Source organism: Labeo rohita, chromosome 5, assembly GCF_022985175.1.
Source record: "Labeo rohita strain BAU-BD-2019 chromosome 5, IGBB_LRoh.1.0, whole genome shotgun sequence".
Classification (NCBI taxonomy): domain Eukaryota; kingdom Metazoa; phylum Chordata; class Actinopteri; order Cypriniformes; family Cyprinidae; genus Labeo; species Labeo rohita.
Genome location: NC_066873.1, coordinates 33,236,837 through 33,254,578, shown reverse-complemented (window position 1 = coordinate 33,254,578; position 17,742 = coordinate 33,236,837). Strand labels below are relative to the sequence as shown.

Genomic DNA, 17,742 nt, shown 5'->3' with positions numbered 1-17,742 from the left:
GTGCAGCAGAGACTGGTTCAGACTGGACACATGCAGGCCGTCAGTGTTCCAATGCAGACACACACCAGTCTCACCACACCCTTCTATAGCAACCCAATGATGTTCTCACCTAACCACGGACACCGAACTCAACACGACACACACTGCCAAAGACACACACACACCGACTACAGCCAGGATGGACAGCTACGGTAACAACACACCTTAAGACACAGAAAAACACAGTTAACGGTGGCAGAAAAACATCGTAAAGGCCTGTTCACACAAGAACAAATGTTTAGTTTGAAAATTTGATTTTTAATACAATTTGAAAAATCATAATCCTAACTAGACAGTGATTCATCTTTTATGAATCATTAAAGGTATGGTTCACCCAAAAATTCTGTCATTAATTACTCACAGTCATGTCGTTCCAAGCCCGTAAGACCTTCGTTTATCTTCGGAACACAAATCAAGATTATTTTTTTATAAAATCTGAGAGCTTTTTGACCCTCCATAGACAGCAACACAACTACCAAGTTCAAGGGCCAGAAAGGTAGTAAGGACATCATTGAAATAGTCTATGTGACATCAGTGGTTCAACCGTAATGTTAAGAAGCTACAAGAATAATTTTTGTGCAGAAATAAAACAAATAATGACTTTATTCAACAATTTCTTCTATTCCATTCAGTTTTCGACACATTCACAAGACGATACATTTGCGCACAAAAAGTATTCTTATAGCTTCATAAAATTAAGGTTGAGGGAGCTTCCTAATATTGCAGAATGTGTGATTGTAACAAACATGTTCCCTGATCTGATCAGTAATATCATGGGGGGTGTTTTTGGATTGGTAGGATGCTACTAAACCAACCAATGCAGACGCTTGTACCAGAGAGCAATGGGGGGACCCAATCTTCCCAATGCAGCTCAACAACTATTCAGCAAACCAAGTGAGTGTGTGTGAGCATGATGGCCCCGTTCAAAATGAACGTAAAGACAGACGGAATGGTAGGCTAAATTTGGAAGCGCATACTACTTTTACTATTTCTGCCATAACAGAAATAATATGAGTAGTATGCTAGCATTTGATTCAGAATTCATCAATAATGTTTTTGTGTTACAGATATCCTCTGGACCAGCAGATGATGGCTCCTTCGTTCCCTGTGCAGCAGGTGAATTGTAACGCTGTGCTTGTCCCCTCCCCCGTCTTCACCTCGCCAATCATGATCCCCCATAATAGTTTCATCACCCATCAAGCCACGCCCACCTACACGACTCACCCGTCGGCTGCCCCACACGGCTTACCACTACAACAACCTCAGCAGTTCTTTCAGGTAAACAAACACAAATTTGATTTCTTGTTATTCAGATGTACGGTTCTGAATCATATGTGACCCTGGACCACAAAACCAGTCTTATGTAGAACAGCTATATTTGTAGCAATAGCCAAAAATACATTGTATGGGTCAAAATTATCGATTTTTCTTTTATGCCAAAAATCATTAGGATATTAAGTAAAGATCATGGTCCATGAAGATATTTTGTAAATTTCCTATCGTAAATATATCAAAACTGCGTTACCATCAGACAGAATCGCAGTAGCAGAATACAGGTCTCGATGATAATAATAATGATAAATATAGGTTGAGCTACAGCTAGCTGACCACCAGCCTTGTAGCTAGTTTTTAGTTTTTTCTTGCCCGACCAGACAAACAGCCTGATTAAAATTTAAGTTACGAAAACGTATCCACCAAAGCATCAAAACTTTGAATGTAAACAGCGATTGATAATGAATAGTGTATTTCTGGCATCAAGGTCGCGCTGCCCCTGTCTCTGTGAGAGACTTCAAAACAAATGAGCGTAACAGCACACATAAAGAAACTCTGAAAAAAACACTCTGAGGTAAAAATTCAAAATGTGTAGTTTATTTATAACATGATCTAGTTCAGTAACATACCAAGGGAGCTATTTTGCTGAATATTCTCACGATTGGAAATGTTACATTGATTTTAGTTCAATAAACAAGTAGTTAGTCAAGTAGTTAAGTCACTTACATTTTAGACACAGTATTTACTATTTTGTTCTGTTTCACCAACGAAAATAGTTCCAAACAAGGATCACAGCAAAAGTATAAGCACATTCTCCAAGCAACACTCTGCAGTGTTTTGTTACTGAATGATTCAGCTTTTGAATGAATCAGTTGAATGAATGACTCAATGGCACTTACCGCTACCTACTGGTAGTTTAGTATGCATTCCCCCCAACATTTCTTATTTGTATATTCATAAATGTATTTAAAACATTAATCTCATAACATTATTTATTGCAGCTGTAATTTTGCAGTGTAAATTGTTTAATCTGACTGGTAACAGCCCTATAGAATTTATTGATAAATTGTAATAATTTGACATGAAAGGTGATGGATACAGTTAAAAAGTTTTTTAAAATAGGCCTTTATAAAGGTAAATAAAAACATGCAGATTTAAGTATGTAAAGGCTGATGAAAATATTGCTTCAGAACAAATTGTTTACACCACCAAAAATCTTGGTGATGTGGTACTTTTGTGTGGAATATTGTCTCCTGAAATTAAAAGTTCACTGTATATCGTAGTAATAAATATCATTTATGACATCGATGAAATTTAGTTTTCTTTTTACATTAAATACATTAAATATTACATGTATATATGTATGTAATATAATGTATATTTCCATTACAAGTTTACGTCTTAAATTTTGTATAAGGTGGTATTAAAAGGTCTTAAGAAGTCTTAAATTTCACTTGTTCATATCTGTAGAAACCCTAACCCTATTTATTCAGTTGTCAGATGATGTAAATTTCAATTTCAAAAAACTGACCCTTATAACTGGTTTTGTGGTCCAGCGTCACATATGGTCTTGAATCATGTTGTCTGATTCATATGAATGACGCCTGAAAAACATAACCAAATGTCTTCCTTTTCCTCTCCTGAAGATGCAGCCTCAGGGTCTGATTCACAGCACACCCACTCAGGCCTTATTCCACACCCCCAGCGTTCCGCAGCAAAGCACTGTGGGATACGTACAGCCACAACAGCAGCAGCAGCAACAACAACAACAGCAGCAACAGCAGCACCATCACTCACAGTCCGGCAACCTGTCGGACTACAGAAACATGCTCCCACGGTAGCCCCGCCACGTGGGAAAAGCCAAGAGGTTGCCAGGAAAGCGCGCTGAGCGTTTAGCTCTGAAAGGCATGATGGGAAGGGACTCTCTCGGCTCAGGGGAAGGCTCACTCCCGAGCCAAACCAAAATCGAGAAAGCCAAAGTCCCTCAAAGTTCCCATGACAGCAAATGATGGTGATAACACCACGAGGCCCAAGGACTCTGCACGCAGAGGATGCTGGGATACGTAGGAGGAGCCCGCAGGGTCGTGACCCATCTGTTTTTCGCGTAGACAGGGGTCACAAAGCAGTCGAGCAGGTGCTTTGAACGATACGTAAAGGACAGAAAGCTGTGGAGGGTTTTTGGTACTATAACGTTGCAGTTATCTGGACTTTTCAACACAAACCTACACAAAGTCGACGAATCAAGTAATGCCTTGACAGAGCGTAAACTCCGCTGCATGTGTTCTGTCCTCAAACTAAAAAGAGAAATCGGCCCACCAAGAAGAAGAAAAATCACAGTTATGAACTGCTTTTCACGCATCATATTTCATGTGTGCGCTGATGGGAGAAGCTGGGCATAATTCAGCTAAAACCCAAAAATCTTTCAAAACAAATTTGGCTGTTATGATGTCTAGAGCAGGTTTCGATCCCCTCCTGTAGTTATGTTAACGCTAACGTAAAGAAACTTGAATCACATTGTATATTTCAAATATTTAAGAACAAGTTCGCACTAGGGCAAACTTTCCTACTGCTCAATCCCTGTTACTCTTTCTCGAGCCACTGTACTGTACTGTACATATAGTTTCTTCACATATTGAGTTGCGGCTCATCATATTTCAGTACTTTTATTTCAGATTTAGATTGGCATCTAAACATAGCTCGTCAGGAGGTTTCAGATGTGCATGTGGTCCTCATGTCCACACAGTAGATCTACATCGATTATGAGCACAACAGGTGTGCTTTAATATTTAGTTTCAGTATTACACAGGGATGAAGCTCTGTCTAATTTATGCTTCGTAGAAGAGGGATTTTGTGATTGTTTTACGGTGGTGGGCGCAAGTGCCGCAGCAGTTAAACTGCAAAAATGAAGATGTAAAATAAGATAATAATGCAGGGTGAATGATTGAAGACAATCATAATGTCAGGGCTGCAGAAATGGAAATGTTCTCATCTGCCTGTCACTTTGGCAAAGTGTTTCACAAATATTAGTAAAAAAACACTTGTTTTAATTTATTCCCATTCCCAATTTTTAAAATGATTTTCGGGGAGATGATGTAGACGTGTTCGTGTCAGGCAAAGGGCGAAGTTTTTTGATGTTCTGGAAAGTTGTGAACACTCACAGACACGCGAATAGGAAAAAATCTGACAATCTGAAAAAAATGTTATTTTTTTTTCTTCGCTGGGACTTCAAGCTGCACTTTCCTTCATCATGTCACGCATAGCACATTTAAAGACTGGTGCTGATTATTTTATTTTTTTAAAACAAAGAAAATTCTGTTTAAGATGGTCTAAGATCATGTGCCCTTCTGCATGTTGTGCAATGCAAAACAAAAACAAGAATGTGTGTAATTTATACTTATCGACGAGATTTTTGTTTTCAGACAGGTATGTTTTCTTGTATTAGCAAGAAACGCTTCGTATTAGTGCAGTTTGAATGAAAACAGAAAGTATTTTTGTACAAAAACGATCCTTGACATTCCTTCAGACATGTACAGAAGTGTGAAACTCCCTGACGCTCTCAGGTCTTGCTCATCTTTAGATCAAATCCGATGTTTCAGATACTACAAACTACACTCCAGAGATTGTTTTTACTTACATTATCAAATCTTCCATTCCCAAGAGTTCATTTACATCCCCGTCCTGCCCAGCTGAAGCATTTCTAAGTGTTTGTGAATCAACTGGTTCATCTCAGCATTTCGTTCTGCCTCCCTGGAGTCGCACTAGAAAAGACGAGGAAGGTGTTCGGTGTGTTTGTCTTTTAGACACTGTGTTTCAGAGTACAGGGTGTTTTTGCATCAGTGCCTCCCATTTATCACCTTCTGCTGCTCTGAGATTATCTTTGGGTCTCACGAATGCTCTCTTAACATGAGAGAAAGTACACTTCGAGTCAGATTTAACTGTAGATTTTAGGTTACTCCACCTACGAATCCATCTCAAGTGTTTTCGAACACTGTAGCTGGTCTAAGCTGCTTACTAGGTGGTCATTGGCTGCTCCAAGATGACCAGCAACAACCAGATTTTTGGAGGAGCTATAAAAGAGTTTCCATTTTCCTAAAGCAGTTCAATCTGGGTTAGTAAACATTGCTTTCAAAATGAGTAGGACAAATAAATCCAAAGGTTGCAACTTTAAGCCAGTCGCCATTGTGATGGCCATTTTAGTGTCGTCGTCCTCCGAATAAAAACTAGCTGCTTCGCCCTTCATTTAATGCCAATTTGTGGTGTTTTCATGAGTTGTTTTGCCATCCAGGCTCCAACATTTAGTCTCTTGAGTTAAAGGTTTGATTATTTTGCAGACATGCAGGTGTTTTTGTCTTTGCGCTCTTTGTGTTCATTGATTGAGTTGTGAATGGTAGATGAAAACTGTACTGACTTTCTCATCTTTCTCTTTTTGTTCTGTGAAACTATGCTCTGGTTGTGGAGACTGCACTTTATTCTTTTTCCCTTCTTTATTGTCTCTTTTGCTTTGTGCTCTCTCTCTTATTCTCTCTGGCCTGAATTTCTCCCCAAAAGTGTCTGTTCTGATGAGGTTTTAGGCCTCGTGGATTTGTGAGTGTGTGTGTGTTATGTGTGTGTTGTGAGTGTTCTATGTGTTACCTGAACGGGTGACATCAGGTGACGTCGTCAATGCATTTATATTCTACCAGGTGAGGGGAAGAGATGGAAAACATCACCTGGTATAAACAGCCATCTCTGCTGATACTCTGCAGAAAATATATGGAAGATATTGTAATATAAGATATACAAAAAAGTTTAGAAAAAATATAGTTGTTTATTTTATAAGATGTCAAATAGATTGAAATAAATTTATATACAGTGTATGATTTGAAAGTAAAAACAGAGGTATTTTGTAACAGATTAATTATTGAAGTGTCTTACTTTGGGGGGGGATGTAAAGCTTTCTGTTTGTCAGTTCAGCGAGTTGATGTTGCACAGTCGATGTATGGCTTGTTTTTCCCCCTTTTATTCTTCTGTGTACATATACCATCACAACAAGCTTTAACATATTGTTAATATTGTTTTAAAAGAAATTAATAATAAAAAAAGTTTACATTCTGAAACAGTTTGGATGTTATACTGACTCTTAATTACTTTTTAATCCACACTATCTATTTTTCAAACAAAAATTAGTTACATTAAATATAACTTTTATATAAAAATAATATAAATAATCTATATCTATCTATCTATATACATACGTAGACCCAAAAATGCTCAAACTGACTAAGATTTACTAGCACACTCACTGTACATACTGTTGTTTTTTGGCCACTTTGATGTATGCTACCAGTCAAAAGTTTTTGAACAGTAAGAATTTTAATGGTTTTATTTATTTATTTATTTGATCCAAAGTACAGCAAAAACAGTACATTTTTGAAATATTTTTACTATTTAAAATAACCGTTTTCTATTTGAATATATTTTAAAATGTAATTTATTCCTGCGGTTTCAAAGCAGAAATTTTAGCATAATTATTCCAGTCACATGATCCTTCAGAAATCATTCTAATATTTTGATTTGCTGCTCAAAAAAAGGTTTATTATTGTTGTTGTTGTTGTTGTTGCTGCTGTTTTTTTATGAATAGAAAGTTCAGAAGAACAGCATTTATCTGAAATAGAAATCTTATGTAACATTATAAATGTCCTTATCATCACTTTTGATCAATTTAAAGCATCCTTGCTAAATAAAAGTATTAATTTATATAAATTCCCTCCCAAAAAATCCCTGAATATGTAGCTTTGATCAATAAATTACATTTTAAAGCATTTTTAAATAGTAAAAATATTCCACAATATTACTGTTTTTGCTGTATTTTGGATCAAATGAATGCAGGCTTGGTGAGCAGAAGAAACTAGTTTAAAAACAAAAAAATTTTTGACCGGTAGTTTTTTTTCCTAAAACACTACATGCCAACCAATTTTGTTTGTGTAAGTGGGGCTCTTATTTATTGGTGAAATATACAGGCATTCAGATTATATCTTAAATATATGTACACCATTCATTTAACATAATATATGTGGTACAAAATACATTAATTCCAGAAGTCATATTATAAAGCGATTTTTAATTGGATGAGGAAAAGACATTTTGCTTCAAATTGTATCCCAAAGTTTCTAAATTCTTCTGAAATTGTGTTATTCCAACAATATCCATCTTTTTCTTCCGGTGTCAGCCGCATCCAGGTATTTTTAGCAATACAAAACAGCTCGTTTTGCTGCTTAATATTGCAAATTGGTGTGTCTTACCGTTTTATTTTAATGTATTATCTTATTTATGAAGGTTTGTAGAGCAGTTACTACGTTTAGTGCGCATTGTTATTCTTCTGGTTATTTGCTAATGAACCGGAAGTCTCACCCATAAGTTTACTTACGCGTTGAAGAAAAAGGTGGATAGAACTTAAATATATCTTGCTATTGTAACATTTTTAGACCAAAAAAAAAAATTCCCCCGCTGTTTTCAATGTGAGTAAGATATGACAGTTGTTGCTGTTGTGTCCTCCGTGCCTGTAGGTGGCGGTACGGCTTACTTTTAGTGTTTTGTTGCTCGGGAAGAAGAAACACGAACTCGCCCCGCGCTTGGAGTTTGTTTACATTCTGTGAGGTTCGAGCTGACTTCGTGCGCAATAAAATCGCATAAACGTATATTATTTCAAAATGTAAATGCATAATACCGTGTATGTTTCATGTAAGTAAGCTAACTGAGTAATCTGAGCAAGCCTGTCTCATTATATATACTTACGCACATTCAACGTCATTACATGTTTTGGAACATGTAGAGTTACCGAGTTCTAGATCTGGACGTTCTAACCGTCTCTGGTTTCAGTGATGGCAGGCCCATCGGATCATAGTGACAGCGGGTCCGGTTCTGCTCTTCGGGCGGTGTTTGAGCAGCTGCGGTCCGCGCACACCCTTTCCCTGACCCTCACCAGCCCGCTGTGCCTGGCTGTCATCGCTCTGGACCGGTACTTGAGCGTACAGCATCCCGCCGCTGAGAGCTACGGCTACGACCTGACGGTCACGGACGGCCAATGGCGGATAAAGTGTCAGCTAGCGGACAGTCTGAGCCAGTGGGTCCGAACGGGCTCGCTGCGCTGCGGTGCCGGGGTCCTGGTGTCCCAGCTGTCAATGATCCACGACGAGACGAGGCTGAGTCACAGTTATGTGAGGATAGACAACATCCACAGCGTCCTGGAGCTTCCGGAGAGGTTTTTATCTATTAAAGACGTGGGGGGTATCCCAGAGTGGTGTCAGGACCACGTGACCCGGTCCGATGGACCCCTGCAGCTGAGCAGAAAATATTATTTACCACTGTGGATAAACGATGATCCCTATGGAAGTGTGTGGCTTCCTTACAGCCCACCACCAGACGTGGTCATTGATGGTATGAGATAGTGTTCTTTTCAGAACCATCTATTTATACATTTGAATATGATTGAAAGTAATATATTATTTATAAATAATTATTCTACTTAGAATTTATATATACCAGTCACCAGTCAAAAGTTTTTGAACAGCAAGTTTTTTTTTTGTTTTTTTTTTTTTTAAAGAAGTCTCTTTTGCTCACAGAGCCTGCTTTTTTTTAATCCAAAGTACAGCAAAAAAAAAGTGTTTTTACAGTTAAATTTTTACAATTAAAAATTAATTCCTGTGATCAAAGCTAAAATATAGAAATTAATACTTTTATTTTAGCAATGATAATAATGATGATTACTTTTATTTTAGCAATGATGATAAAGACATTTATAATGTAATGAAAGGTTTCTATTTCAGATAAATGTTGTTCTTCTGAACTTTTTATTCATCAGAGTAACCTGAAAAAATTCTACTCAGCTTTTTTCAACAATAATAAATATTTTTTGAGCAGCAAATCAGAATATTACAGTGATTTCTGAAGGATCATGTGACTGAAGTAATGATGCTAATTAAACTTTGAAATCACAGGAATAAATGAAAATTTAAATTTTTTTAAATTGTATTCAAGTCAAAAACAGTTATTTTAAATAATAAAAGTAATTTTAAAAATGTGCCATTTTTGCTCTGCTTTGGAACAAATTCAAATAAATGCAGGCTTGGTGAGCAGAGGAGGCTTCTTTAAAAAAACATAAAAAATCTTCCGGTTCAAAATTTTTTGACTGGTAGTGTGTGTGTATATATATATATATATATATATATATATAATGAATTTTATATGAATACTTTTTAAATATGAAGGTATATTTTTAAATATTATCAGCTTGATAGGGTTGAATAATAATAAAGTAATAATAATAAAGTGTAATAGGAGTGTGTCTTTCTGTGTATCAGTGTCTAGAATCACTCTTCTTGCGGATCTAGAAGCGTTCTTTCACAGCTCCAGGCGGCCTCTTCCACTGCTGGTCCGTATTCTGCACAGGTCAAGGATACGCTACTATGGAAAACCAGGACAAAACATTGACTTCCCATTTCAGGTTAGTCAGTGTCAAAGGTTCTTTTTGTCTGCAGCAATTCATTATTTCTGTGCTGCAAAACATCTCTTTTTTTCGCTTCCTCTCTCTTCGTCTCTTTCAGGTGTACTGTGAGGTGGCTGATCAGAGTGGCGTCATGTCCATGGTTGTATGGAATGATCTTTGTCCTGAATGGTACAACAGACTGACAGTTGGCTCAGTTCTATACTTGCAGCAGTACTCGCTGAAACACAGTTATCACAACCGGTCTAGACCACATATCCGCACGCTCTCTCTTATGACTTTCCACTCCATTGGTATGAACTCCAGAGCTTTTCAATTGGTATCTTTCATATGCCGCAGTTTCATCTAGGTTATATTGAACCATTTCCTGAAAAATTTTGATTTCAGCTCTTTGTTTGTGGTTGTTCTGTGGGTTGTAGAGATCAGCCTGAATCCACGAAGTCCTGCCTCTGTTGTGACGGTGATTCCACCAAAAAGTGTTCAGCCTCAGTGGGGTCTGCCTGATGTCCCATACAACTTTGCCACAAGGTACACAGTTTTATTTAAAATTTCAAGGGACTCTGCTCTTACGTTTTGAGTTATTACCCTCAGGTGGCATTATGGCCAAACATGATTGGCCAAACATGTACACTACAGTTCAATAGTTTGGGGTTAGTCATTTTTTAAAGGATAAGTTCATTTCCAGGATAAACATTTCCTGATAATTTAGTTACTCCTATGTCATCCAAGATGTTCATGTCTTTCTTTCTTCAGTCAAAAAGAAATTAAGGTTTTTGAGGAAAACATTCCAGGATTTTTAGTGGACTTCAATGGGGATTCAAATGGCAGTTTCAGTGCAGCTTCAAAAGGCTCTACACGATCCCAGCCAAGGAATAATGGTCTTATCTAGCAAAATTATCTGTCATTTTCTTAAAAAAAAAATAATAATAATAATTTTCTCCTCGAACTTCAAAATCGTCCATTTTCTTTCCATGATGTGCGCTTTGTAAACACTGGATCTAGAGCAAGACAAGCATTTGAGATTGAAAGTATATACTTTGTGTAATTTTTTAGAAAATTTTTAGAATTTTTTAGAAAATTTGCTAGATAAGACCCTTGTTCCTCGGCTGGGATTGTGTAGAGCCATTTGAAGCTGCACTGAAACTGCAATTTGGACTGCAATTATTTATTCATCTAAGAATCTTGAAAAAAATGATTACATTTTCCACTAAATTATTAAGCAGAACAAATCAGCATATCAGAATAATTTCTGAAGGATCATGTGACACTGTAAACTGGAGTAATGATGCTGAAAATTCAGCTTTACCATCACAGAAATAAATTACATTTAGACATATTAAAATATGTTAAAATAGAGAGCAGTTATATTGTAACAATATTTCACAATATTACTGTTTTACTGTATTTTTGATCAAATAAATGCAGCCATGGTGAGCAAAAGAGGACTTCTTTCAAAAACTTTACAAAATCTTACTGATCCCAAACATTTGAATGATAGCAATAGAACACAGTTTTAATTTTTAATACATGTATTACTGTATTTATTTTATTTACAACACATGTTAATTTGTCATGAAGCCAAACAACAATTTTCTAAACCTCTCTCTGTCATCAGGTCAGAGGTGGACTCAATGAACAATAACCAAGCTTGTGACATCATTGGTCTAGTGACATATGTTGGCCGGGTTGAACGAATTAGGAGCAAGGAAAAGACAGGTATAGCCTTTTTTATCATCAGATGCAAAATTCACTTTTCTATGGTGTTTGCATATAAATGTGTCTTAGCAGTGTGTGGACACAACCACCCTACAATGATAAAAATCCATTCACTTAATCTCCAAAAAACATAAACAGTCTTAATTATCAAGTTGTTTTGATTTTCTGAGCAGTATGATGTCGTAGTGTTCAGGGCCCACCCACGAGCACTGATAAATTGTCTTCTATTAACATATTTCCGCCCTCGGCCAGTTGCATGTTGTCATTTTCTCCGCACTCCAGGAGCTGTCTCATAATAGTGTCTCATAAGAAATGCAGGTGTTTTGTAGTTGGATGCGCCACTGAGAATGCAGTGGACTGGTTTAGTTTTTGGTGGTAATGCGCCACAGACAAAAAACAGAACAGAGGGCTGGAGTGAGCAGTAGCTCCTTATAATATGCAAGATATGCACCAAAATGGCTTTTTGTGAACAGAGCTGTTTTTGACAAGTAAAAAGGGTGTTGTTTTACATGATCATTGAGGAATTTTAACCAAAGTATTTTGCAGCGATTTCATAAAGAATCATACCAACTTGTGGAAAATGGGCATCCAGTGTCCCCTTTAAACAGCTGGTTGTCAGTAATAGTGCTTGCTGATATAAGCTGGATTAGTACTATTTATACTTAGGGTTGGGAACTGGTCAGAACACTCTTATATCTGCATGTGTGTGTGTTTGTGTCAGGACCTGAAAAGTTCTGGGGGTATCGTTGGGTACATGCAGTGGATGGGACAACTGATTCTCCCTTTATCCTGGAGATCTTCTCCTCATCCCAGCCAGAGATCTTCAACAACATCTGCCCTAGTAAAACATCAGTCCATGTATACATGCATTGTGTTTTTATATGCTATATGACCTTATTTGATTCTCTCTCTCTTCATTTGCAGTGACGTATCTGGTGTGCACACAGATGAGAGTGTGTCAGATGGGCTGTTCTGTGTATCTGACCAGTAGCACAGAAACACAGCTCTTCATCACAGGTAGAGTTCACCCAGACCATTCAATCAGCCAGTGAGCTCACAGATACCCGCAATCGTCTCAGCTTTATTTATATGTTTGTGTTTCTGCTTTAACAGGTTGTCATAAAAAGCAACCCTATGTCAGTGAGCCAAAGGTTAAAGCATTCATTCAGTGGACTAAGACACTGAAGGACAGTGTCATGCTGCGGAGGACTGCAGTTGGAGGACATTACTGCTACCCTCCTGCACCACCCACTTTCACACCTACCACCAACAACAACATGACCAGTAAGATTTAGCCTCATTAAATTTAAACAGTTTCAGAACAACATGAGGGTGACTAAATAATAACAAACTTTTCATTTTTGAGTGAACTATCCCTTTAACTAAACGCACTCAGCATATGAATTCCTGTGTGTTGTAGATGAGCCAATTACAGCAGTGGCTGATCTGAAGGGGGAGCTGGAGAGTCTGCAGTATAGAGAGCACAGGAGAGTCGCTGTACAGGGTTACGTGGCTGCCGTGCAGTACCACACTTGGCCACCACAACCTGAAACACCACACAGTGAACATCAGGTCTGTACAGCTCAATCAAGATAAAACAGACAACATAAGGACAGTCTGTCATTTCCCTTTACATTTTTGAAAATGTGCACACAATGTGATGTCATTACAGCAGGAGGGTGTCTCTGTACGAGAAGTCACTGACACTGGAGCTGAAATTCCTCCATCCACAATGGATGAGATGACTCTGAGACAGAGAGAAATGGATTCAACCTCACCTGATTCTGATGTTACTGTCTCACCTAAACGCAGGAGAGTGGAGACAGGCTTAAGGTAGGGTGTTCACCAGTAGCCGTTGAGGTGAGATTTTTTTTCATGTTTTTTAAAGGGGTCATCGGATGCCCATTTTCCACAAGTTGATATGATTCTTTAGGGTCTTAATGAAAAGTCTCTAATATACTTTAATTAAAAATTCTCAATGGTTTTGTAAAACAACACCCTTTTTACCTTGTCAAAATGAGCTCAGCAGAAATCATCTCATTCTAAGGGGTTGTTCCTTTAAATGCAAATGAGCTCTGCTTGCCCCGCCCCTCTCTTCTCTCTGTGGAATTACGATCTTGTGTACTTTAGCCGCGTTTAGCCACGTTTAGCCGCTAAACTTCCTAACTACCACGTTATAAAGAAAAGGCGATTGCAAAGATTCACAAAAAAAAACGCGTGTACACACTTCTGCTGTAAGTGAAGTTGGATCATGAATGATTCGCGCGAACATAGACGGATATATGTAGATCGGGAGGCGCATTCCATTCACAAACAAATGTAATCTACTGCATCTTTAGCTGCTCAGATGTTGGGAGTAAATGACGACCACTATGTTCATTATTACATCCAGCAACACAACACCTCAGTCGCTCAATCGGAGATAATCTTGTCTAACTTACATCCCTGCTTCGGCATCGAAACAAGGAAAGTTACTGGACTGTGACAGCTGGTCTGGGGTAAGAGCTCATGTCAGTCAACTATTGTGGGAGCGGCCTCTGTGGGTGTGACACCACACCAACAAGCATCTGAGAATGGCTCGATTTGAAAAAGGGGATATTATTTTTACAGATTAATTAAAAACCACTGCATGGATTTTTATCATTATAGGGTAGATTTGTACATACACTGCCAACACACATTAATGTTCAAACAACATGAAAAAGTGAACTTAGCCTCCGATGACCCCTTTAAAGAATGTCTTATGCTTACCAAGGCTGCAGCTATTGGATAAATGCAATAAAACAGTAAAATTGTGACATATAATTACAATATAAAGTAACTTTTCTATTTGAATATATTTTAAAATGTACTCCATTCCTGTGATTGCAAAGCAGTCATTACTCCAGTCTTCAGTGTCTCATGATCCTTCAGAAATCATTATAGTATTCTGTTTTGAAGCTCAAGAATTTTTTGATCAGTGTTGGAAACAGTTGATGCTTTGATACAACCATGATACATTTTTTCAGGATTCTTTGACAAATAGAAGGGTTAAAAAACAGCATTTATTTGAAATAGTTATCTTTTCATTATTAATTACCTCAGACTTTTGACCAGCCGCTTCAATATTTGAGGAAAATTCTAAAGCCATACAATTCAATTTTTGAAAGGGCAAAAATGTATGTGTCAATAAAAATAATGCTTGGTAAGGCATTTTAGGCTGGTTTACTTACCATTGGCAGATATGGAAACAAGGTTGAATTAATAATGATCAATTTATGTAAATACTTGTTTTGTCAAAAAATGTTTTTGATTTCATTTTTCCCTCTTTATTTAGAGGAGTGCATCGGCAGTATTTCACCAGATCCAAAATGCAGTTCAACAGGTAAACTAAGTACATTACACATTACACTAAGCACATTTTTTTGTGTAGTTCAGCATACTAGCATGTACAGTTGAGGTCAAAAGTTTACATACACCTTGCAGAATCTCCATGTTAATTATTTTACCAAAATATCAGGGATCATACAAAATGCATATTATTTTTTATTTGGTACTGACCTGAATAAAATATTTCACATAAAACACTTTTATATATAGTCCACAAAAGAAAATAGTAATTTAATTTATAAAAATAACCATGTTCAAAAGTTTACATACACTTGATTCTTAATACTGTGTTGTTACCTGAGTGATCCACAGCTGTTTTTTTTTTTGTTTTGTTTTTTTTTGGTGATAGTTGTTTATGAGTCCCTTGTTTGTCCTGAACAGTGAAACTGCCTGCTGCCTTCAGAAAAATTCTTCAGGTCCCACAAATATAAATGTATTTAAACCCTTTCCAACAATGACTGTGAGATTTTGAGATCCATCTTTTCATACTGAGGACAACTGAGGGATTCATATGCAACTATTACAGAAGGTTCAAACACTCACTGATGCTCCAGAAGGAAACATGATGCATTAAGAGCCAGGGGTGTAAACTTTTGAACAGAATGAAGATGTGTACATTTTTCTCATTTTGCCGTAATTTAAAATGAATTAAAGTTTTAATTAAAATTTATTTCTCTTGTGGACTATATGTAAATGCCTTTTATGTAAAATATCTTATTCAGGTCAGTACTAAATAAAAAATGACATGCATTTTGTATGATCCCTCCTATTTTGTAAAATAATTAACATTTGTAAATGGTTGACCTTAATCGTATATATTTTTTCCTCTAATGTATTTTAATCTGAAAACCTGCGTGTTGTATTTTTAAAAATTCCAACTAGCTATTACTGAGATTAAAATAGGCTAGAGTGAAAGAAATTTAATTTGTATATGCATCCTTCAGTCAGTAACTTGAAATTTGTATATTTAATGAATTCAAAATTATTTTCTGCAATAATTGACTGCTTGCCAGACTATTTTTTAAAATATCCCTTCTGCCCTCAGGCAGGCGGGCCTTACATCCAATGAAGAGGAGGAAGAAGAGCAACGGGATGAGGGGGAATTGGAGTCAGAGGAATCCGAGGTTGAAGACGAACACACGTCAGCTGTAGAAAAAGGTGTTGCCCTCTAAATATCAATGATGCAAATATATTATATTATATATTATTATATTTTATATTTTATATAGTATTTATATGTTATAATATAATATACCATAGGGATGTAAATACATAATAAATTATACTTTAAAATGAATTAAATGAGAGTTCTTTAAAATTGTAATATTACTGTACTTTGATCAAATAACTGCAGTCTTGGTGAGCTTAAAAAAATCAATTAAAAGACTTTAAAAATTAAGAAATCTTATTGATCTCAAACTTTTGAACTGTATTGTAATGTTTTTTTTTCCTAAAGAGGTTGCCCAGACATCCCAAGACATACAGCAAGCTGCCAGCCACCCCACTGCATTATGGGAGAGCAAAGTCTGGCCATTAGTGAAACAGCAAGTGACCGATCACTTTTGCTGTGGTAGACTCAATCAGGAAAGCATTCCTGAAAAATTCAACTTTGATGACAGAGAAGTTCTGCTACATCACCTGAACCTGAGCCCAGCCAGATGGACGCCCGATCTCACCTCACAGACGCACACCCACACACCTGTGGCCTGTACCGGCTACTTCACCCTCACAATTCTGGGTAAGAGCAGCACCTGCAGCTGACTTTGTTGTAGAATGAAGCCTTAGCTTCAGGTAATAACAGGACTTCTCTTCTCCTCTCAGGGCTGAATCAAAAGGCTGCAGTAGATCTTCTGTTTGTGCCCGTTGTCTCCCCTGATGACCCCAGAGCTGCTGGAGTGCCACACACTCAGCATGACAACTCACTGCTGTCCTGCATATCAACAGGACGACTGTGTGTTCAGCCAGATGGTAGCTGCCCCGCACCAGGGTGTGTGTGTGTGTGTGTGTGTGTGTGTATATGTTGTTCCACAGTTCAGTTGACATTCTTCATCGCTGCTGAATAACTTGTGAGTCATAGTGACATACTCTAGGACTAAAGTGTGTGTATGTGCGTTTCTAGGGTCGTTGATGAGTTCTGCCCCTCAGCTGGAGTCAGAGCGTGTGGTGTGTATTCTTGATCTCTGTCTGCTCGGAGAACGCAGGGTAGAAGTGATCTGTTCCAAACTCTACAGGACAGCAGACATCTGCCAGCCCAATGGCACTCAATGAGACGCCACACATCATGAAAGTAATCATGCAAAGAAAAAAAGTCCTCTGCAAGTCAGGTGACAAACATGCTGGGATTTATATCAGTGTGTTTTGATCCAAGTTCAGTTGTTTTAAGGGACTGGAAAACTGATTTTATATGTGTAAATGACCCAGAAAGTTGTTTTGTATTTGTATTAATAATATGTGTTTCTAACCTTTTGTTTGTAATTTCAGGAAACATTTTAGGAAAATAAACTCAAACATTTTTTTTAAATACTTTTATTTTCATCTCATGCTTTTCTATTGCACAGGCAACAAATATGCATGTAAATACAGCATAAATTAAACCTTTTAAAAAAAAACGTTAGTGCCCTTTGAGACATACCGTCCAAAACGATGCTGGACAATCCCACAATTGAAAAGCAAGTCTGAAACATTTTAAAAATGCTATTTTTTTCCCCAACTTCAACTACTTCTGACTACTGCGTAGATAAAGCTTGATGTATTTTCTCTTAACCCCTGTGAAATGTATTTCAGAAAATCAAATGTTTTTGATCATATAAAAATAAGTTTTTTTGTGTGGTTCAGTTTTAGATGTCATTTTTCACAGTATAAAA

General features: G+C 37.2%; 2 protein-coding genes across 3 annotated transcripts in view; both read left to right on the top strand.

Moving 5' to 3' along the window:
- The window catches only part of npas2 (neuronal PAS domain protein 2), a 70,196-nt gene extending 63,789 nt beyond the window's left edge, over nucleotides 1–6,407 (top strand). For both annotated transcript variants that reach the window (XM_051109329.1, XM_051109330.1), the window contains exons 19-22: nucleotides 1–191; nucleotides 838–933; nucleotides 1,107–1,317; nucleotides 2,958–6,407. In XM_051109329.1, the coding sequence (XP_050965286.1) occupies nucleotides 1–191; nucleotides 838–933; nucleotides 1,107–1,317; nucleotides 2,958–3,152 (693 nt within the window). In that variant the 3' untranslated portion in view covers nucleotides 3,153–6,407. The remainder of the gene's footprint in view (nucleotides 192–837; nucleotides 934–1,106; nucleotides 1,318–2,957) is intronic.
- Nucleotides 6,408–7,910: 1,503 nt separating this feature from the next.
- radx (RPA1 related single stranded DNA binding protein) lies at nucleotides 7,911–17,636 on the top strand. Its single transcript, XM_051109332.1, has 16 exons — nucleotides 7,911–8,031; nucleotides 8,170–8,727; nucleotides 9,651–9,793; nucleotides 9,894–10,086; nucleotides 10,213–10,321; nucleotides 11,409–11,509; nucleotides 12,231–12,350; nucleotides 12,434–12,526; nucleotides 12,623–12,793; nucleotides 12,930–13,081; nucleotides 13,182–13,342; nucleotides 14,826–14,873; nucleotides 15,924–16,036; nucleotides 16,335–16,616; nucleotides 16,700–16,867; nucleotides 17,001–17,636. Exons 1-16 carry the CDS (start codon nucleotides 8,007–8,009, stop codon nucleotides 17,144–17,146), a joined length of 2,583 nt encoding a protein of 860 aa, XP_050965289.1. The 5' UTR covers nucleotides 7,911–8,006; the 3' UTR covers nucleotides 17,147–17,636.
- The last annotated feature ends 106 nt before the right edge of the window (nucleotides 17,637–17,742 follow it).

What these genes read in the sequence shown, in the direction of transcription:
- radx (XM_051109332.1), top strand. Translation starts at nt 8,007, where the DNA reads ATGCATAATACCGTGTATGTTTCAT. An exon ending in CACCACACAGTGAACATCAG is followed by an intron (nt 13,082 to 13,181) that starts GTCTGTACAGCT and finishes ATGTCATTACAG; the next exon opens with CAGGAGGGTGTCTCTGTACG. An exon ending in TAGCTGCCCCGCACCAGGGT is followed by an intron (nt 16,868 to 17,000) that starts GTGTGTGTGTGT and finishes CGTTTCTAGGGT; the next exon opens with CGTTGATGAGTTCTGCCCCT.